The following is a 23000-nucleotide window of genomic DNA, read 5'->3' as shown; positions in this document are numbered from 1 at the left end:
GGAAAGCCAGAATTTGGGTAGGTGTGTGCTAGTAACAAAGAGGTTAGTAGAAACACAAACCAGGGAAAAAATACTTGCATTCGGTTACATAGAATTTTGGAAACTATGAAGAAGTTGGGGCACAGTTTTTCTAAGTTAAGAGCACCAAAGAGATACAGAGGTAACTATGAAGACAGTATGAGTGGCTGGACAAATAAAGATGTAGAGGAGAAAAAAGGAAAGAGAAAGAGGAAAAAAGATATCTGGAAAGAAATGAGATCACATTTGTATCAAAAGCAAACTAGCTGATTGCCAACAAATACTCTAATCTACCTCCTAGTTCAGGCAACATTGTGGAATTAGTGGTAGTAGCATTGATGAAAAATACAAGCTCTCCTTTCTATCAAAGGCTTCATGCTTTTCAAGCAACCAGTAATTCTGAATACTGATTAGTCAGACTGACACAAAAGGAAATAAAACTTTCAATGCTGAGGATCTAATGATGCGTAGTTGCAGACTTGAACTTTGGAACTAGACTCTTTGGGTTTGAGATCTGGCTCTACTTTTTTAAAATAAGTTTTTATTGTGAAAATACTGTACAGAGGGGTTGCGGTTACATGAGCAAGGTAATAAATACATTTCTTACCATGGTTCTTAGCCAAGTTACAATATACTTCTTTGTGTCATCTAAAAAGAATGTCAGTACCATCATCAAAGTGGTATTGTAAGGATAAAGTGATTTAAACATAAGAGCCTTAGGTCAATATCCAGCAACACAGAAAGAGTACCAGCAATAGCTAGAAAATAACACCTAACCAGAATCTATGTCATGTTTCTAAGTCTAAAGAATTCTTGTGGGGCAAAGTAAGATCAAGCATTCTTTTGTTATCAGCATAACAATCATAAAAATATTTCATAGCTATTACTTCTAGGGGTGTTTACATTTTCTCTCCTCAGTTCTGGTGGCTTCAAGCATTCCTTGGCTTTGTAGAAGGTATTTTCCATATTTGTTTTTTTTCCACATCATCTTCCCTCTTTGCATGTGTTTTTCACCTTCATTGTAAGGACTCCATACATAACAGATTAGGTCCTCCCTAATGAATTCCTATTAGTTTGGTGATCTGCAAAGACCTTATTTCTAAATAAGGTCACAGTCACTGGTTCTAGGAATGTTGACACAATTCAATCCCCAGCATTTCCCACTGTTTCTCTTGGTGAACACCCTGTCAGAATTCTTTGTATAAGAAAATATTCCTAATTGCCAATATGTCAAATAGTAAAGGTCTTAACATAATGGTGAGATTTATCCTTTTAGGAATTTAAGAAATGTACAAGTGATGTAGTTTCTATAACTTTCTTTACTATAACCAGCTATACATGGGTGGCTAAACTTGTGACTTCTGAAAGTGACTAATTAATACATTCATTTATGCATTAGTACATTCAATTCTTCATTCATTTTTCACTTTTTATTGAATGTTTCTTCTCTTCTCTCTTCTGTCCCTCTCTTCTCCCCCCTCTCTGTGTATGTTCTGTGCTTGTGATAAAACATAGTTCCTAGTTTTCCTATTCACATCATCAGACTAAAAACTGATGTACTTATAACCCAAAGCAATCATGCTCACATGGTTTGAGATGAGTTTTTAAAGTCAGATTTGTAGCTAACCACCAGTTCCACATGGTGGGTCAGAGGCTAGGAGAGATAAAAGAGATCACTCAGGCATTCTTGATTTATAGAAGGAAACATTTCAGTACAGGTAAGTCTACTGAGTTAATTGTAAAAAAAAAAAAAAGAGATAAAGTATGAATGAAATTCCCATTGTTTTATGAATTGTAGAACTGGAGAAAATAAAACTGTACCTGATCATAAGAAACGATTCCTTATTTTGTGATAAAAGCAGTGATTATATGGTGAATTGTCCTTAGTTTTTGAAGATGCATACTTAAGTATTTAAATATTTAGGTTAAAAATGTGACCATGCCCAAAGTTCACTTTAAAAGACTTCAGCCAAAAGATAAAAATTTTCTATATATTTATTAGCATCAGTTAACTGTTATTGCAATCAGACTTAATCCTTCTAACACTCTCCCTCATCAAGTTTTTAAGATGTCAATTCTTAAACCAAAATGCATATGGAGTTTCTAATATTCAGTATGTTTAAATTTTTTCAACAGTTTAAAAAATGTATCTTCCTGCAGGCAATATTATATATTTAACACATTTTGTTACCACTGGGCAATAAGTTTCTTAAAATATTAATTTTAAAGATGGACTTTACAGTTTCTAACATATTTACTGTGCTGTTCTCGTCAATATTTTCCATAGGTCACTATCATTCAACAATAATAATTCTAATAGTCCATATTCAGATAGCATTTCCATAACATTTTGAAGTATGAATTTTTAAATACAGTGACAATCTGATTTTGAAAATATACTATAGTATCATGTTAAGAATAAACTCAAAACAGGAACATTGATATGCTAACCACATATTTGATTACTTAATTTTAAAATATTAAACAAATTTTCTATGTACTTCAGCTTTTTTTAAAGATTAGTTCTACAAGCTATTTTGGAATTCTTGCAGTATGATTTGCCAAATGAAAGTAAAATCAGCTCCAAATTTTATTTTTATCTAACTATCTGTAAGGTGTTAATACTAAGTACATAGCAAGTTATTAAAGCTCAAAAACAACTTATTCATATGACAAATAGCTATTATACTGAAGCAAAGGAAATTTCAGTGCAAGAGCATATGTAGAGGCATTTTAAATTTTGCACATGCTCAACAAAAAATGTTACCACTAAATGGTAACTGTATTATGTGCACATAACATGTAAAATGTACAAACACACTTTTACATTCCATCTTATAAGTAACCATGATTGATAAATAGATTGTGTTAGAATTCCCTCTAGCAAACACTGAACAAGCAATTTTAATGAGGGTTATGACTCTACCCTTTGGAAATTCTAGGGACTTTGAGAGTATTTTGCTACCAGAAAAAGGTCAGGAGCTACAATTTCTTTTTCCAGATCATTAACATTTTCACTAAATCTAAATTTTATAACTTTCTTAGTTTTGCTACAAAAGGTAAGACACTTCGAAAACCTTAGAAGAAACACTACTTTGTAGAATCAGCACTTAGTACTTGGAACATGTTTAGAAGATCGCAGAGTTTTAGAGGTAAAAGGAACCTTTGAGACACTTTTAGTCTTCTGCTTTATAGACTTGAAAGACCAAGTCCATGCTAAGAGATTTGCTGAAGATTGTGATTCTACTCAAAGACAGAGTGGGACTAGAACCCAGTCTCCTGACAGCAATCAAGAAGTGACAAGTGTTTTTAAAAAAACTGTAGGTTTCCAAAGGTTACCCTTAACACTTAGCACTTAAGATGCAGAACTATTTTCCAGAAGGGTCATCTTTGCTGACTGAACAGGCATCTAGACAGACAGAAACACACGGAATATGAACTGCAAAGGACTTTACAGTCAATGTACTGCCCCACGTAGTAAGGCACTAGGCACTGACCCCATTAAAAACTGGCCTCACATCTCAGGTAGTCAAGACAGTATTTCTTGAAGAGTTGTGTAAAATAATATGAACACGGTGAGAAATGTAAAAGAAAGAGATGAATACCTACCTATAAACCTGAAGGAATTATTCCAGTTCAGAATGTAGTGTGATGTAAGAAAAGTGAAATCCTAGGGTTCATGGGTTTAGACACACAGTAGAAGCTAAAGGGAATCTGAAAATGGAGATTAGCATAATACAAAATCATCAAGGAAAGCGGAGCACCAGTGGCTCACGCCTGTAATCCTAGCTACTCAAGGAGGCTGAGATCTGAGAATCATGGTTCCAAGCCAATCCAGGCAGGAAAGTCCATGAGACTCTATCTCCACTAAACCACTAGAAAACCAGAAGTGGTGCTGTGGCTCAAGTGGTAGAGCGCTTGCCTTGAGCCGAAGAGAGCAGGGACAATGGCAAGGCCCAGAGTTCAAGCCCCACGACTGACCAAAAAAAAAATCATCAAGGAAGGTGTTATATAAGAGCAAGGAAGTACCCTGGTACATGAAAAAGGACTATGCTTCTGACTTCAAAGGGAAGCATTAAGGAGAACTCCTATACACTGAAGAAGTAAAAGGTATGATGCTAGTCAAATTGTCTCAACTTCCTAACTGTAACACTGGGATACAGATCCAAATGGTGTGACTCAAAACCATCACTCTGTGTCACTTTTGGGAATGCCAGTATAAGTGTGCAAGTAATGAAATCAGAAAGATATAAGCCCAACTTCCTAGGCATCAATTTGACAATATTTTATTATAGTCTATAATCACTAAGGTGTCAAAGCACATAGTCCAAGAAGATAATTTAGCCATTAATCTGGGAAGCACAGATTGAAAAACATATTTTATTAAAGAATATATAATTTGTACATAGTAAATGTTGAAAAAACAGTATGAATTTATTCTTATTGAGAATTATCTTTTCTCAAAGTTTGTTTCTTCATATGATTTAAATTAAAAGTTTTAATGTAATGAGCTTTTAACCAAATCGGAACAAAGGACAAATGTTCCTCTTCTGAAGTTTTTTATTTTTTAGTGGTTTGTCTAATCTTTAATATTCTTGATAAAAGGGAGATGACAGAAGAATAGGAAATCACAGAGCAAAAAATAATAAGGCAGCATTTTCAGCGAATACCAAAAGAGGAAGTGTAAAACTAAGTTTTTTCAATATATACAAGCATGCTATTTTTTTAAAAAGTTTTAGACATGTAAAGGATTGCTGTACTTATAGCAAGTTATTGAACTATATATCAAGAAACAAGCTTCATTTGATCAACAGATGACTTTAATTTTTGGCCAAAGAACTGGAGGGTAAGTATCTAATATATTTAATTATATCTAAGAAGAAAATAAGATTGGGAATAGATGGATGAAGAATTTTCAAATCATGTGTGTTGTAAAAAAGTAAATTAGTAACTAAAACATACGTAGCAATGGTTAAACAAAAGTAAATTAAGTTCATTAATAGTGAATGAGCACAACAACTCAACCAATTTTATCTAATTGACTTTTATCAAATATCTACCTTAAAACAAACAGCAGGATATATATAATTTTCAAAGGCTCCTGAAACATTCAGCAAGTTAGCCTGTGTCTTCAGAAAAATTATTTTTAATAAGCTTAAAAATAGTTTAGTTCTTTTACTGAATTAAGAATCAATGATACTGGACTCCAGTGCTCATGCTTGTATCCTAGCTATTCATGAAGTTGAAATAGGACTGAAGTTCAAATCTGCTTCAACCAGAGAAATCAAAGATACTCATGTCCATTTAATCAGCAAACAGCAGAAGTGGAGATGTGGTTCAAGTAGTAGAGTACCAACTTTAAGTGAAAAAATTAAGAGTGAGAGGGTCTGAGTTTAAGTCCCACTGTCAACACACACACACACACACACACACACACACAAATCAATGATAAAGATCTGAAACTTTAAAAATATTTGGACTAAAAAACATAATCCCAAATAACGAAAGGCAGGAAAATAAATCAAAGAGGAAATAAGAAAACATTTTAAAGTTATGCAAAATAAAAGCAAAACTAAATATGAAAAAGAAAACAAGTGATTCATCTTGGCACCTCATAAAAGACTCCATAGTGTTAAGATTGAATTTTTCAAATAAATCTACAATTAACCCACCCCTAATCAAAACAGAAACTGACAATTTGGATCTAAAATATTACATAGGAGTATACAAAGCATCTATTACAACCAAAACAGTTTGAATAAATGAACATAATGAGAAGAATTATACTACCTAATTTCAAAACTATAAAACCATAGTAGTCAAGATGTGATACTATACTTCATCATGATTAAATATATCCATTTTTAGAGGACATGGATAAGACACTGAAAAGATAGATTACAGATAAAGAAATTATGTGCAAAATAAGTATCAGACAAAGGACTCCTATTCCCCAAATATGAAGATCTCCTACAACACATTCAGAATATAAACCCATATAAAAATGCACATATTTGCTAAAGAAAATGAGAGTGGCAAAACAGTGCATGAAATCTGTTTAACATTAGCCATTATAGATGATTGCTGCAAATTTAAAATACTACATATAAGTAACATCTATTAAAATGGGTAAAATTTAGAAAACTACTAAAAACAAAATATGGAGCAAATAGAATTACTACCCAATGCTGATGGGAATATATAATATTATGATCATTCCAGAAAATAGTTTGTCAGTTTCTAAGTAAAGCTCAATTATCATATGACCTAGAAATTCCACTCAATGATTTACCCAAAAGAAAAAGAAATAAAAACATAAGCTTACCCAAAAGTCGTGATTTTATTCATAATTGTCAAAAACAGACAACAAACTAAATGCCTTACATTAGATGATTAACTGGCAACAAAACACTACTACCTATCAATGACAAAGAATGAACTACTAATAAACTGTAAGAATAAATTTCAAAGGCACTATGCTAAGTGGATAAGTCTTACACAGATGAGTTCATACCTTATGATTCTAGTTACACAATACAAAGATACAGAGACCCAGTTGCTCCAGGATTTAGAGGGAAGGATGGCAAGACATAGGGACTGACTATAAAGAGAGGGAGCTTTGGAGAATGAAGAAAATGTTCTATAACTTGATGGTGATGGTTATAAGGTGTATATATATATATATATATATATATATATATATACATACATACATACATATATACACACATATGTGTGTGTGCGTCAAAATATATCAAACTGTATATTTTGAAGACTGAATTTTACTGTTTATAAATTGTAACTCAAATCATCCCAGTCTTAAGTATGCAAACTTTTAAAGGCTTTTAATACACATTGCCAAATTGTCCATTAACTTAACATATTCTCCTATTTCTATTTAATTTACCTCCTAATGGCATTCTTTTATCAGTGTCAATATTATCAGATTATTATTTCTGATTCTCCAATTTGCCAGATCTTTAAAAACACTATATTCTGGGTGGTGTGGGGAGTTTTGTTTGTTTGGTGTTAGTCTTGGGGTTTGAACTCAGGGCCTGGGCACTGTCTCTGAGCATTTTTGCCCTTGCTCTCCTTCCAGCTTTTTTAAAAAATCAATATAAGAATTTAATGGACTTTTCTACTTAGGACACTTTTGAACTATGATCCTCAGATCTTGGGCCTCCTGAGTAGCTAGGATTACCGGTGTGAGTCACTGGCACCCATCTTCTTTGATCTTCCTATCATTTTGTTTTTAGCAAAGGTGATCATTTATCATGTTTCTAGAACAGTCTTTTTTCTTCTAAGTTTTGATTACTGCTTTTTCTTAATTTTTTAGTACTCCCTAGATATTTTTAAATACTTGTTATAAATGTTATTTCCAGTCTCTTTTCTTTTTGTTTGAGTAGATAGTTATTATAAAATATTAATCTACCAATACTTCATTTAGATTTTTTTCTTATACTTTAATTTGTAACTTCTTACATAAATATCAGCCAATAGTTCAATATTTTTCTAATTTTTATGGACTCAAATTTTTTAACTTTTTAAACCTGTGCTGATGCCAATGGCCAATGGTTACATGTAGCTATTTAGATTAAAAAATATTTACAATTAAGTTAAATTCATATTAGTCACAGTCGTATTAACCACATTTTTATAATAGAATAACCTTTAAGTTCAATTTCAAGTGAGTTAAGCAAAACTGAGGGGAAAGTTCCATGAGACCCAGTATACTACCAGTCCAACCTCACTGGAGCAAGATATCTCAAGTGAACACTTGACATTTAACATTCAGCTCTTGCTGTACTCTATGGGTCTCAACAAAGAAGTCATGCCAGGCATCCACTTTAGTACTATTCATTAGTTTCACTGCCTGGGCTCTGCCAAGTTATCCTTCCTTCTCTATAACCCATAGTACTCAGCCATGTTTCATGATCACCATAGAATTTTTTTTTACTATTTCTATAATTTTATCTTTTCCAGAATGTCACATAATTGAGTCATACAATACAAATTTTTTTTTATCAGATTGACTTTTCATGGATCAATATGCATTGTCTTCCTAGAAAGTTTCTTTGTAGCACTGATTAGTATTCCAGTGTTTGGATATATCTCCAGCTTTACAGAAGGACATCTTGGTTGCTTCCACATATTGTTAAATATAAATAAAACTACTCTAACCATCTGTATGTGGGGGTTTTTGTGTAGATGTGTTTATAGCTCATTTAGGTAAACACGAAAGATGCATAATCATTGGATGACATGCTGAGTCTTTTAACCTCCTTAAAATTCACAGAAATTGTTTACACATGGTGGTACCTTGCCAATAATCTCAGCTACCCAAGATCCATAGATGGAAACGTTATGGTTTAAGGCCAATTCAGGTACAAGTTTGCAGGAACCTATCTCTAAAAATTAAGCAAGGTGGAAGTATGGCTTAAGTGGTAGAGCAAAAAAAGCTTTGCAAAAGTAGAAAGTCCTGAGTATCACAGTTCAAAGCCAGCCCAGGCGGACTCTTATATCCAATTAATCAAAAACCAAAGTGGTAGCCTGGGCACTGGTGGCTCACCCATGGTCATGCCTATAATTCTAGCTACTCAGGAGGCTGAGATCTGAGGATCCTGGTTCAAAGTCAGCCCAGGCAGAAAAATCCGTGAGACTCTTATCTCCAGTAAATGACTCAGAAAACTGGAAGTGGCGATGTGGCTTAAGTGGTAGAGTGCTAGCCTTGAGCTGAAAAGCTGAGGGACAGTGCTCAGGTCCAGAGTTCAAGCCCCATGACCAACAACAACAACAATAAAAACAACCAAAGTGGTGGTTGTGGCTCAAATGGTAGAGAGCTAGCCTTGAGCACAAAGAGGCTCAGGGATAGTGCCCAGACCCTAGTTCAAGTCCCACAAGTGACAAAAAAAAAAAGAGGATCTCAGTTTAAGGCTGTCTTAAGACCCCATCTCAAAAGTAAACCAAACAAGCAGGTTGGAGACAAGACTCAAGTGGCAGAGCACTTCTATAACAGGTACAAGGCACTAGGTTTAATCCCAGTTCTACAAAATAAACAACAACAACAACAAAAACCCTCCCATTTTGCATTCCCACTACTAATGAGTGAGAGAGCCAGTTAGGCCACACACTTCTATGGTACTCAGCCATGTTTCAAGTTCTTACAGCCACGTGTCAATGGTCATTACACTGGACAATCACATTCCCATCATCATGCAAGCTCTCTGTTTAAAACTTAACTGGCTATACAGGAGAAGCAGAGCTGATGTGACAACTTTGCTGTTTATTTCTTCCACAGACATTTATCACTTCTCAGTGGATTTTGACAGTTCTTTATCTGCATTTGCTCAGAAATTCAGATTCCTGTTCAGCCACTTCTTACATATGTGCCCATTAACAAATGACTTAACCCCTCCGACTCTGTTTCCTCATCCTAATTACTCATTAGTTTGGTGCAAGGATTAAATTAAATAAGCAAGGTAAAATAAATTAAAACATTCATCATGTTAAGCCCTCATTTGTAAACTCCTCTGGGTTACTAGTTTGCTTTACAATGTTTCAATATAGTACTTTGAAGACTCTTACTGAAAGCAAAAGTTTTAACACTGTACTTACCCGATCTGGATTTTCATAACCCAAAAGTAGATTTGCTGCTTTTATGTCACCATGAACATACTCGTTTTCATGTATATATTCCAATATGTCCAGCTGTGAAAAGAAAATAATGTAAGTTATACTTCTATTTAGAATTTCCAATCAATTTAAACATATTTAATATAGAATCACATGGGGTTGTTTTCATATTAACACTGACAAAAAGATATGCTTTCAAAATTACTGGTTAATTATTCCAAAATGTCATCATTTCTGGTTGATCATCTTAGAAAAAAAGTTAAATAAAACGACCCACAAACCCCTCTGTACGGTATTTTCACAATTAAAAAAAAAGCAAGATGAAAGAGAAAAAAAAAACGACCCACAAATATCAAGTGTTTTACTGAACCTCTGATTTAAGGAAATCAAGATTCAACAATTCTTATGCTTATGTTCCTGGCAACCCAGTGGTCAAACCACAGTGCATAAAGAAGAAAAAGACACAACAAAAATGAGAGATACACAGCAAACTAACCATGAAACCTGCTGAGAATTTCTTTATCAGAGACCTCAAAACAAAACACCAAGTATGTTTCTTCTGTAAAGTAATGGAAAACTCGTAAGTTTCACCTTTAAATTATTTTGGCCTTGCAAACCTAGTGCTCAAGAAACCTTTCCTGGTAAGGTAGATGAATGAATACGAAAATCAATGAGCTCTATTTGCCACATCACAACCTGTCAGGAGTAGTTTTACCTTACTTCAAAAGGTATAAACTGAGAGGTAAGAAAACCAAATACAGAAAGGATAATGCAAATATTTGGTATATAAATAAAAGTATGCAAGGATGCTATTATGCTTTCATTGCTTTTTATTTAGAAAAATGTACTTATTCATTGTCCCAACTAATTATTGGTATCATCCTCAGATCATACTAAAACCTTTGCAGCCAAATCATCACATGTTTGTTATGGAAAATAATAATACTTGACCATAATTTGCATTGTTATAAATATAACTAACAAAGAAAGGGTATTCTTGTAGCTATGCAAGCATGTTCAGATATGTGAAACAAATCAGACTATAAAAACAAAGTCTGAATGAATCTGCAGCCTCCAACAAAGCATACTTGGAGTTTGACATAGCCACTGTTATCACAGCACCAAAACAGCCTCTACTTTCAAGAGCCAGCATTTCTAGGCCAATAATCCTTCAATTTCTGGGAATAAAGACTTGTACATTTTGACAAGTAAATAATCTGAAAACAGAGTATGTAAAATAATTCATGTCTTCTTACCATCCGAATACCAAGTTGAAGGACAGTTTCCTTTTTGAAAGGTCCATTTTGGTCTGAGATCTTCTGTAAATCTATTCCTAGTCTTTCCATTACCATAAATCTATAACTACAAGAAAGAGAAATAAAATAAAAATCTTTCTGAAATAATAATGCTTGAAATTCATGAATCTAAGAAAAGGAAAAATATCTCTAACCTAACAACTAAACACAATATAGGTTAAACCTTTAGTACTAAACCTACATTAATTATCGATCTATCCTTTTACTAAAAAAAAAACTGCTGCTCAATATTTATTTTGCAGTTAGTTTTCTAGGAGAAGGGAATACTATACTGAACTATTCACACTGTTTTAAATAATGAAGAGAATAATCTTTTAAAATAAGGGCATTCTTAATTTTAACTCATTTTAACTCCATCATACTTTTTGCTCTATAGCCTGAAGAATTTGTCCACATAGAAAATGTAATTTATGTTTGTTAATCTTATAAAATCATACCTGTTTGCTATACATGTTTACAAACACATGTCTCCTTTTGGTAATACTGGGATTTGAAGTCAGGGCCTCATGCTTACTAAGCAAGCAGTCTACCACTTGAGCCACAGTGGCAGTAATCAGTAATTTTGGGGGGTAGCATCTCAGGTTTCTGCTCTGGACAAGCACTGGGCTGTAATTCTCCTACCTATGCCTCTTCTATTAGCTGGGTTAGCAGACATACACCACCACATTCACATCCTTTTCAAAGTATACTTCTTTCCTTCCTTTTCTGTTAAGCACTCTGCATTCATTCTTTACTTCCCTTCATTTACATACTGACATAATCCTCCATTCTGTATCTATATTATACACACATACACAAGATTTGGGGTTTTTGCTTTACCAAAATGTGATCTCATGTGCACTTTCCCAATCCTATGTGCTCAACAGTGTCTCGTAGTACAGTTCTAGCTGGTTCTTTAACAGGCTGCACATGATATGACATGAATGTACCACAGTTCACTAAGTATGCAGTCCCCCTATTGAAAGCCCTTCACTTTGTTTCCAGTCATTGTTTTTCCTTTCCTTTTTTATGTATTGCATTTGAAGATGATTTGAACAAGCTATGGATATCTATCTGTAAAATATAAATTCACCTACCTTAAAAAGGCTACTCAAAGAAAAAAATGCAATAAAATACATAAAAATCTTGGCACAAAATAAGTGCAGAAAAGTTTTTTTCCTTCTTTAAATCACTAGTAATGATGTGATAAGTAATCCTACCTTGTGGTTTCAAAGATATTTCTACAAATTCTTTGCTGTTGCCTCTCCTCAAGAGAAGAGATAAACCCCTCTTCTCGAGGAGCACATGGAGCATTATGATGTGCTTCAAGCAAAAAGAATGTAGCCAACGTGATAGTAGTTCAAAGGTTAAATGAAACCAGAACTTTTGGCCTGGATGCCTCCCTTATGATGCTGTCTTTCTCCCTTTTAATCATTTACTCTAAAGGAAGCAAGTTAGTTGCCATTTCTTTATAGCATTCAAGGAGAGTATGGTAGTGTTATCATATAGACACCGAAGTAGTCATGAAATTAGACTCAGCAGCAATCACAAGTAAATGGAAGAGCAGGTCTCAGGCTTGCCAACAGCAGCCACCTTTGTGGCTCTGCAAGCAGATCTTCCCCCAGGAGGGCACTGAGAGGTGACTAGAGCCTACCCAGCAAAAAGCTGACTACAATTTTCAGGAGCGCTCCTGAGCTACAACATCCCAGACAAACCATGTGCAGATTCCTGACCCACAGGATTTTAAGTTTGTTATAAACCATGATGTTTTTGGTAATTTGTTACATGGCAACAGATATTTAATTGGTTGTATATGGAATAGGGTTTCTCTTTAATTATAATTGATTTAGAGTTTCTAACATTTGATTATAATTTGCTTTTACCTTCGTCCCTTGAATTCAGTCAGACCAGATCCATAAAACACAGGAATTCCTAAATAATCAAGCTGTTTGAGTTCTATCCATTTCTTGACTGCAAAGACAAATTTAACAACAAAATGACTCATATTATTTAAAAAAGCATTTTTTAACCTTTGCAAAGATGGTAAGATTAAGCTAACCAAAATAATTAGAATTTTCTACAAAACAAAATTTTATTCCTACCTAATGACTTGCACTCTACCCATTATCACGGTAACACAAAATATAGACATTTTATTTATCTGTTTATTTTCAGTACAAAGGTTGAACTCGCAGCCCCATGCTCACATGGCTGGCACTCTACAACTTGAGTCACCCCTCTAGCCCTGCTTTTACTGGTTATTTTGGAAACAGAGTCTAGTAGATGTTGCCACCTAAGCTTTTAAACTATGACCTTACAGCTCTCATTTCTTGAGTAGGTTAGGATTTCAAGTATGAGGCACCAGCATCTGGCAAGAGATCTAGCACCTAGCACGAGATGCTAAGTCCAAGTCAATTATTGTTTTAAACAATATTTTTTTGTACTAGGGATTGAATTTAGACATTCTACAACTGGAGCCATATCTCCAGATCCAAAAACTTTAATATTGAATCAATATTAACAAAACTAAGTCATAGTCATAAAATACATTTGTTCCATATTCACAAATATTTTTATTCATTCAAAAATTATTTGTATGCTAAATTTCTAAATATAACATATTAACGAGCAAAGTATTCTCACTGAGACAACTTTTCTCCCTTAGCTGTATTTCAAAACAGTAGTCCAAAAATTATAATTTAGGGTGAAAAATCAACTTATTCTGAAATAGCTATGCAGAAACAATTTTGATTAAACTCATTTTACAAAAAATTCATGATTAGGGTGTTTAATTTACTAGAACAATTAGGCCATTAAACTGCTTTTTCACTTCTACCATACATGTTCCATATTTAAGAAACTACTGATAAAGAAAAAAATCAGGCTTAGTGGATTCTATTTATCAGTCTGATACAGATTAAGCAGTGGTTAGGTCAGTCTCAATGGCTAAGAGCTTTTACTATGAAAGCCAGTTAAGTATTTAGGCAAAGCCTAACATTCTTTTCCCTAATCATGATATGCTAGCCATTGTATCTATCAACTCCATTAATATTTAAAAATAGCCTTATTCTTCTTTGTCTCACTGGTGAAGTTTTGTTTTTGGTTTTTGTTTGAAGTATTGAGGAATGAATTCAGGATCTTCCACATGCTATGCAAGAAAGTACTCTCTTACTAGAACCATACCCGCAGTCCTTTGTTTTGCTATTTTGTTTGTGAGATAGGATGTAACTTTGCCCAGTATGAGCTGGCCTTGAACTTGCAATATGTTTCCCAAGTAGTTGGGATTACAGGCATGTACCACAATACTAGGCTAGAATTGGTAGTTCTTATATATAATGTTCAGTGCCAAGTTATTTTTCAACATTCAGATTTCTAGCACTCTTAAAAATAATAGTATTTAATCATTTCCATATACTTCATTCTATTTTGCAACCATTTTTCTGTGTGCATGTCTTAATGTTTATACATGCATACACACATATATAAATATACATATAGAAACATACATATATGTGTATATATGTACATATGTGTATATATGTACATATGTGTATATGTATGTAAATATATGTATGTATAATGGTGATGTTATTTCATTATATCCTTGCTATCTAAATGGTTCTTTATAAAAGAAATAATTTCACTTCTGCTATCTTTTATATTTAGAGAACTCTTAGTAGTTTAGATCAAACATCACAACATTTTATATAAAGTAGTAGAAACAACTTTTGACTTAAAATATATAACCCATTATGTATGCCATATCAAGATTTGTATACCATCTGTCTTGCTTTTCTATGTTATAGCAGTTAACTATCACTTTACAATAAAATTTCTTATGGAAAAGAATTTTCCAGGACAGAAAAGACCAAAATATTAACACTCACTTTAGCAGACACATATAAAGAAGTAGCTTACTTTGCTAATTTTACTTACTACAATCTTTTTTGGCAGCTCTCTGATAAAATTTAAGTTCTGAAAATAATGGACCATTTTCTTGATATTCCTATGAAAGAACAGAATAATCAATTTTACTCGAAAAAAAAAATCCTAAAAATAGAATCAGTATTTCAACTGTGAAAATGTGGTATACATATGCAATACATAATAGTACTTGAATCAATCTTTATAAAACACAGGCACAGATTTCCACTAAAAATCTCAGAAAACACTAAATAAACTTGAAGAATCTCATTTTTAAACAACATATTGTACTACCATACCAAGATAGTCTTACGCATGAAAGTAGTCTTATGGAAAGCACTTACCAAAAGTGCTAAGAACTATATACATAAATATACACAGTCACTGTATACCAACATGTACAGTAGGGCAGACACACTGGAAACTGCCTTGGGGGCTTGTTCATTCTACATGATCTCTTAAATGAATGTATAGTAAATTTTATTCTTTGTACTAGGCACGGGGGATACAGTCAGAAACAGAACCCTAGGACTGCCTTTAAGGACTTTACCATCTAGAAAATGGAAGTAATATAGGAAGGAGGGCTGATTGCTAGACCAGAAAGCATCATGGTAGATGGCAATAAAGAACAATGGTCCTCTGGTCTTAACATTTTAATAAGGTGAAAATATAGCATTATGTTTATTGATAAATACTTTAAAAACTTAAGAATTATTTTGTTATAAAAACAACTCAAAAAAGTCAAATATATATGAAACACAAATTTAAGAGCAACACTTACCACTTTTATTACATATCTTGCATCTTTGTCTGGTTTATTTGGGGGGAAAGCTGCAGGGGGAAAAATTCAACAGGAAAATATAACTTCTTCCAATTCTTAAATGTCTACTATACTCATGAGACTATACAAAGCACTTATACATAATAACTTATTGTATCTTCCCAACAACTTTATATGATAGGAGGTATTGGTAATAAGTATCCTCTTCAATTAACACAAGATACTACTAGGGTTGGAGAAGTGGAACAATATTCTCATTAGGAAAGTATCAAAACTTACATCTATCAGACATCACCCCCTAACTGCCATGCTTAACAAATCACCATATTCAAATATTCAAACATGCAAACTAAGAGACAATGATAATCACATGGATCACAATGATAATCATAGGGAAGATATATTCTAGACATACGGTTTTAAAAGCATTAGATAATTGTAATAGCCAATGATTAAACATCCAAATAAACACAAAATCAAGCAGGTCAAAATGAGAATAAAGTGTTGTGAATCTTCTGAGACTTCAATTATTCCTATACAAAAGAATTTGCATCTTAGCCCTATTGATGGTAAAGTTGAGAACCAAAGAATGGCAGTTTGAAACTAACCTGGGCAGAAAACTCTGCTAGACTCCATTTCCAAAATAAGCAGCAAACAGTTGGCTGGAGGTGTGGCTTAAGTGGTATAGCACCAGCTGAATTAAGCCAGCCAGCAAGCAAATGAGCAAACAAGCTGAATGGAAGCACTTAATTTTGACCCCAAAACCAGCAAAAAAAAATATATAGATCGTACATCAATCTTAATTTAACTTCATTTCTTTCCATTGCATTTCAGAATAATTGTAATATAACTTTCAAAAAATGCCAGGCTTTAGAAAATGCCAGGCATTGTACCAGGTATTAGTTAAGATAATGTTTTTTAATTCGTTTTTCAATTATCTTTAAGTAGTGTACAAAAGAATCCCACTTCAACATATTAATTTATGTGTACAATGCATCTTAACTAGCTACCCTCTTCAATCATTTTCCCTCCCAAAGATAATATTTTAAGGAAAGAGAAAGGAAAAAAGTTAAGACAGTATTAGATACAAATTAAGAAGAAAATAAAATTTTGCAGATACAGTTTTAAGTATGCTTTTTTTGGTCGGTAGTGGAGCTTGAACTCTGGGCCTGGCCACTGTCCCTCAGTTCTTCAGCTCAAAGCTTGTGCTCTACCACTTGAGCCACAGCGTCACTTCTGGCTTTTTCTGCTTATGTGGTGCTAAGGAATCAAACCCAGGGCCTCATGCATGCAAGACAAGCGCTCTACCACTGAACCACCTTCCCAGCCTCTAAGTATACTTATTAAAATATGTTCTCATTACTCTCAAAATTTTTCCTTGTCTTTCTTCTAAACCTTCGAATCCTCTATGTATTAAAATGTTTCACAAGTTTATTAAAGAATATAAGTAATATATTAGAGTTCAGCAAACTTGTGCTCAACTTTGTTATCCATTCCCCAAAGGGTTTAACATCAGCAATGCTGCATCAGCTGCTATTAGATAATATTATGAACTCCAACTTCATAATAATACAAAAAATTATACTTATTAAAATCATTTAAAATTTTCTTGTCAGATTCATGTGTACAGTTATTTCATTTTAACCCATGCAGTCATTACAAGAGACTTGCTAGAGGAGAGGATTATCCAGTTTTAAGTAAAGAGATCTGAAGAAAGTGTATACAGGGATAAGGTCCAGTGTTCATAAAGAAGAGGTAAGAATATCCATCTTCCCATTCATTAGTAACCATTTCACTAATATAATGCCTAAGGCTGGAAAGAAACAGCCTCAACCTTAGTTCACTTAATAATACCTACTCTAGACAAGTAGCTTTGTTCCCTGAAGTGTCCATCCTCTTGCCTAAAAGCAGATGACTACAGAAGGAACTAAATATTTGAGCTCAAAAGACTGTAAGCTGCTTATGAGAAAAATGGTCCAGGTGACAGTGGCTCACGCCTGTAGTCATAGCTACTCAGAAGCTGAGATCTGAGGTTCATGGTTCAAAGCCAGCTGGGGTCAGGAAAGACTCTTGTCTCTAATTAACTAGCAGAAAACTGGAAGAGGCACTGTGGCTCAAGGGGGTAAAGCTGTAGAGCTCAGGGACAGCGCCCAGGCACAGATTTCAAGCCCCACATTGACAAAATTAAAAAAAGAGAGAGAGAGAAAATGGGTATTTCAACTGCATAATTTATTCTGTTAACGTTGGGAATATATCTATCCAGCCAAAAGCTTTGTTCCTTGCTTATTTCTATCAGTATGTTCCTATCACTTTATAATCTGTGTTTTCTTTTCTAATCATTTCACATGAACATGAAATGTAACATGAACTGTTTTAGCATGCATCTAAAACATCCCTATATTTGTTATTTGATAGCTACACACCAATCTCAGTGAACTTCTATGTCAGAATACACTGACCAGTCTAAATCTAAACTGAACTAGAAAGCAGAGATGTTTTATATTATTCCAGATACAATGTAGATCCTCCTAACAATAGAATTATATTAATAATATTAGTATCTATTTACTATAGTAAGTTAAGCACAATTCCAGCTAATGAAATTAAATGCTGATGAGTAACAATTATGATGTCTGCTTTTACAATTTAGAGAAAAAAATTATTCATCAGCTACTTAAGCCCAAATGTATAACTATAACCTAAAATAAAGTGCAATAAAAAACAGACCAAAAAACTTTTAAGACTGTCTCAAAAAGAAGGATGGGTTCTAGAGTCATAGCTCAAGTGGAAGAGTGAAGGCTGAGAAAGCATAAGGCCTTAAATTCAGTCCTCAGTACTGTAAAAAAAAGAAAAGGGCTGGGAGCATGGCTTAAGTGGTAGAACACCTACCTAGCATGCACAAGACCCTGATTTCAACCACTAGTACTTTTGTAAAGGAAGAAAGTGAGAGATTCCTCTTTTTGAATAACAGGGAAAAAAGTAGTCTCCCCCACAAAAGACTTACATATACAAAAATAAGAAACCAGCACAACCATGTTCATTGGAACATTATTTACCATGGCTACGATATGAAACCAACCTAGATGCCCTTCCCTTCATTAGATGAATGTGGTATATATACACAATGGAATTCTATGTTTCTATCAGAATGGCATCACCCCATTTGTAAGGAAATGGAAAGACTTGGAAAAAATCATATTAAGTGAAGTAAGCCAGACACAAAGAAACATAAGCTCCATGGTTGCCCTCGTTTGTATTAATTAGTATATATCTAGGATAGTACTAGAAGAGGATCACAATAGTGATGATGCTTAGTGAAACAAACTCTATATGGAAACAAGAGGATTTTCTTTGTTGTTGTTTTTAATGTACTATGTGGAAGTTATTTCTTTTTTCTTGTGTTTCCCCTCCCCCATGGTTTATCCTTTGTGGTCATTATATTTGATTTTGATACACTGTGCATTGTATATATATTTACCTGGATTAGGGACGGGAAGGGGAAGAACAAAATGGTGGGACAGAGGACAAAGTGTGAACCAATGCAAAAGCAATGAACTGTACAACTTGGGGGAAGGGGCATTGGGGAAGGGAAAGTGGGAGAAGAATGAGGGAGGGGGTAACACTGTTTATCAAGAAATGTACTCAGTACATTACATATATAACTAATCCCTCTGTACATCTTCTTGACAATAAAATTAAATTTGGAAAACAAAGAAAGTTTACTGAGATCTTGAGAGAGAAATTCAAAGAAATTTCAATTATGTTTTTATTTACTAAAATGGTACAAATAGAAACTGAAATTACAAAAAGAACCAATGCATCTACAGGACTAAAAAGCTGATGAAAGAAATCAATAGAAACTGCTTCAGAAAATACAGAATGCACAACTTCGTTAGAAAACTTTGGTAGAAAATAATAGACTTACAGATGAAGATAGACTGGAAAGAAGCACAACTTGAAAACAGAGAAAAGGGAGACATAGTTTTGTGTGATTTATATTTGCCAGATTATACATGAAATTCTTAACATCAATTTGTATATAGATAAAAATTCTTTATAATACTGTAAAGTCCATCCAAATTAATATTTTTCCTATGAACTGCAAAGCCAGTATCAAAGTTCATTGATTGTAGCAGTTATCTTCAAGGTCTGTTAGATTATCAGACCTGGATTTCCATTATTTCTTATTCTTTATGTCATTTTTCTGTAATATGGATTTATTTTGTTTCTTCCCAGTATAACTAATTTTTTCCTAGAAGCATTTGTTGATTAAAGTGTCTTCAATATAGTTTGAGCATCTGTATATTAAATATTATATTCTTTCAGAGGTAGAAGCTGAAACATTTTACCCCTCAATAAAAACTTTTTAGATATTTCATATTGCATATAATTCACACAAAATTGCAGTTTATTTCAGAATACATAAGATTTGTTGATGATCTTTCTGCAGGAGCAGAAATTCTGATAATACAAGTCAATATTCTTTTTCTTTCTCATTCATTATATAACATTTGTCTATTATAGCTTTGCCTTGTTTCCTTCTCCAAGGGTTTCATGTGGCAATTTTAAATCATTTTTTACCACTTTTCCTTCATTCATCCTCTTAATGTTTTGTAAGATAGAAAGTTTAATCACTAATACTCCATTCTCAATTGCAATATTCACATTTGACATTGGAGATCTAAAAGACTGTAACATACAATTTCTTTTCTTCACATTCTCCAGAAATTGCAATTAATAATCCTCTTGATAATGTGTAGGAATTTTAATAATAATGTGTAGGAGTTTTAAGTCTGTAGTTGTTTGCTTGTTTCCCCAAAACACAGTCTCAAACTTGTGAGCTTCCTGCTTCAGGATTGGTTTTAAGAGTGCTAAGATTACAGGCATATAGCATTAAGCCCAACAAAGACATGCATTTTAATGTATCAGCTTGTATTCTGTTCATTCGTTTGGCTATGTATACATTCCAAAATAAAAGTATTCCCGTATAAAAATGAACATTATAAGCCAAGTTTCGGTGTCTCATATCTGTAATCATAGCCATTCAGGAGGCTGAGCTCTGAAGACAGAGATTCAAAGCCAACCCTGAAAGAAAAATCCATAAGAGTCTCAAATTAACTATCAAAAATGTTGCAGTGAATGTGTGGCTAAAGTGGTAGAGCATCAGCCATGAGTGAAAGGTCAAGCAAAAGCTGAAGGCCCTGAAATCAAGGCTTGGTACTATCCTCCACTACTCCCCACCAAAAAGAAACAATAATAACCTAGCATTATAACTTATGTAAGTATCTCTTTATTCAGAAAACCTAAAAGTTCATCTCTTTTTCTGAAACTATCCATAAAGGTATAATAAATCATTATTGTTGTATAATATTTTCCAAGAACTTTTCAAAACCCAGACTATTTTAATTCAAGTATTATTTATTTGATATAAAATTTTTAACAAGACACATGTCTCTTATCAAAATTCTACTTATCTAAGAATTTTTTGTGTGTTTTACTTCTTTGAAGACCTACTTCCTAAGCAATGCATCTTTAAATTATTATCCGGAAAAAGAAGATATGGTTAAGAATAATTTAGTATTTGTAAAAATACATATTTTTACATGATACATATTTATATCAGGGATGTAAAGAAGTCTCTTTTCATCTTAAGTATAAAATCAATATAGAAAGTTCTTTTCAATGAGACAAATTTATCTATTTTTTAAAAGACAGATAATCCATTTCTCATTAGATTGTATGCACACTATTGGTTGAATAACTATGTGTTTTTCCATAAAAATATCAGTTTATCTAAGGTATAGCACATAGCATTCCAGTGCTCAGAATTAGATTTACTATAAATATCAGATGTTCTTTCACAGATTTGGTCATCTTAATAATGTTATAAACATATCACTGATGCTCTATGCCTTAGGTTGTCAATCAGAATGAAAATGACACCATTATAAGCATCATCACTAACAGATTTCTTCAATTAGCTGCCAATAATATCAATTACATATTTGCTGTTATTTTAGAAATGAGCCTGTCAGAGGCACACCATTTGCCATAATTTTCTCTGGCTAGCAATAATTCCAAAGTGTTGTTTGTCAAGGGACATCAATCCATAAAGAAATATGTACATGGAGAAAAAATATTAAAAATGTGGTTGAGAGGCATATTACTTAAGTTGTTGGGAGGATTGAATAAAATAATGCATGTGAAGCACTTGACACACAGCTTGGCACTCACTAAGGGAAAGATTTTAGGAGCTGATGATTAAAATGATGATTTCATAAAGGAAGATTTCAAACACTAACCTAAGTAGTCTCAGAAATATCTGAGACATCTGCTACTCTTTACCAGGCCTCTCATTCTTTTTCACTTTTTTATGCTCTGTATTCAAGGCTTTTTCGGTAATGCTCTGGTAACATTTCCTTTACAAGGTTCATGAGATGTCACTCAGAATACCTGAAGTGGAAACTATGTTCGTCATAAGCCTCTCTCTCACATGTGATGTTTCCAATTGCTCTTGCTTGAAATAAATTTTCCGTAAGCTGCCTTTACTCCACATTGAGCATAGGAGAGAAAAATGGCCAGTGTCTTTGGGGAATAATTAACAAAAGACAGTTTGTTTCATCTTCATGATAAAATACAGCATCTCTACTAAAAGGCAAATTCATCATTTCCCAAAGTTAAATAGAATGACACTTTAAAAGTAATTCCAGCTGATTAAATTTAGGATTCTGAAAAATTAATTCATGAATATACTCTGAATCTTTCATTTGATTTTAAAATGTATAAATGTTCATTTAACTTTGAGCCCTTGCCTCTCAGTGTTCTATTCTGAGCTAGTCAAACAAGTGGTAGCAGGCATGCTGGGCTCAATAATACTTCCTCTCATATTTAAATACTCTATTTCACTTGGATTGCAAATTAAAGACAGTCTCCTGAACACTGACACATTTTCAATGATTGATTTTGCAAAACGTGTTGATTTTTCCTACACTGTTTTGCCTCTGTGTGTGTCAACTTTGGCCTTCTTTTCTTGCTCCTTTGCAGCATTGCTGTCTCTTTGAAGCCATTGTCTGCACGATATGAAAAATGTGCATTAAACTCATGGCTAATTACACAGATAGAAAATTCTGGATCTCAAACAGAAAATATCTACACCCATAAAACATAACAAAAGCTTCTGACTATGTAAAAACCCTTAATCAAACCTCTCATAGACTTGGATTAGCTATGGTAGAGTACTTGCTTGCCATGCCAAGGCCCTAGGTTTGATACCTAGAACCACACACAAAAAAAGAGGGAGAAGGAGGGGAAGGGGGAGGAGGAGGGGGAAGGAAGGATGGAAGGAAGGA

At 33.5% G+C, this 23000-nt stretch overlaps 1 protein-coding gene across 3 annotated transcripts in view; it reads right to left on the bottom strand.

The window, feature by feature from the left end:
- Nucleotides 1-23000, bottom strand: part of Vrk2 (vaccinia related kinase 2) — an 82472-nt gene that overhangs the window by 43271 nt on the left and 16201 nt on the right. For 2 of the 3 annotated variants that reach the window (XM_013017976.1, XM_013017975.1), the window contains exons 3-7: nt 15652-15701; nt 14883-14952; nt 12830-12917; nt 10908-11013; nt 9625-9726 (exon numbers count right to left, since the gene is read on the bottom strand). In XM_013017976.1, coding sequence (XP_012873430.1) covers nt 9625-9726; nt 10908-11013; nt 12830-12917; nt 14883-14952; nt 15652-15701 — 416 coding nt within the window. The remainder of the gene's footprint in view (nt 1-9624; nt 9727-10907; nt 11014-12829; nt 12918-14882; nt 14953-15651; nt 15702-23000) is intronic. The other variant, XM_013017977.1, reaches the window with a different exon arrangement.

Source organism: Dipodomys ordii, unplaced genomic scaffold (genome assembly GCF_000151885.1).
Source record: "Dipodomys ordii isolate 6190 unplaced genomic scaffold, Dord_2.0 Scaffold37, whole genome shotgun sequence".
Lineage (NCBI taxonomy): Eukaryota > Metazoa > Chordata > Mammalia > Rodentia > Heteromyidae > Dipodomys > Dipodomys ordii.
Note: the sequence above shows the minus strand (reverse complement) of the source record. Positions and strands in the feature narration are given on the sequence as shown.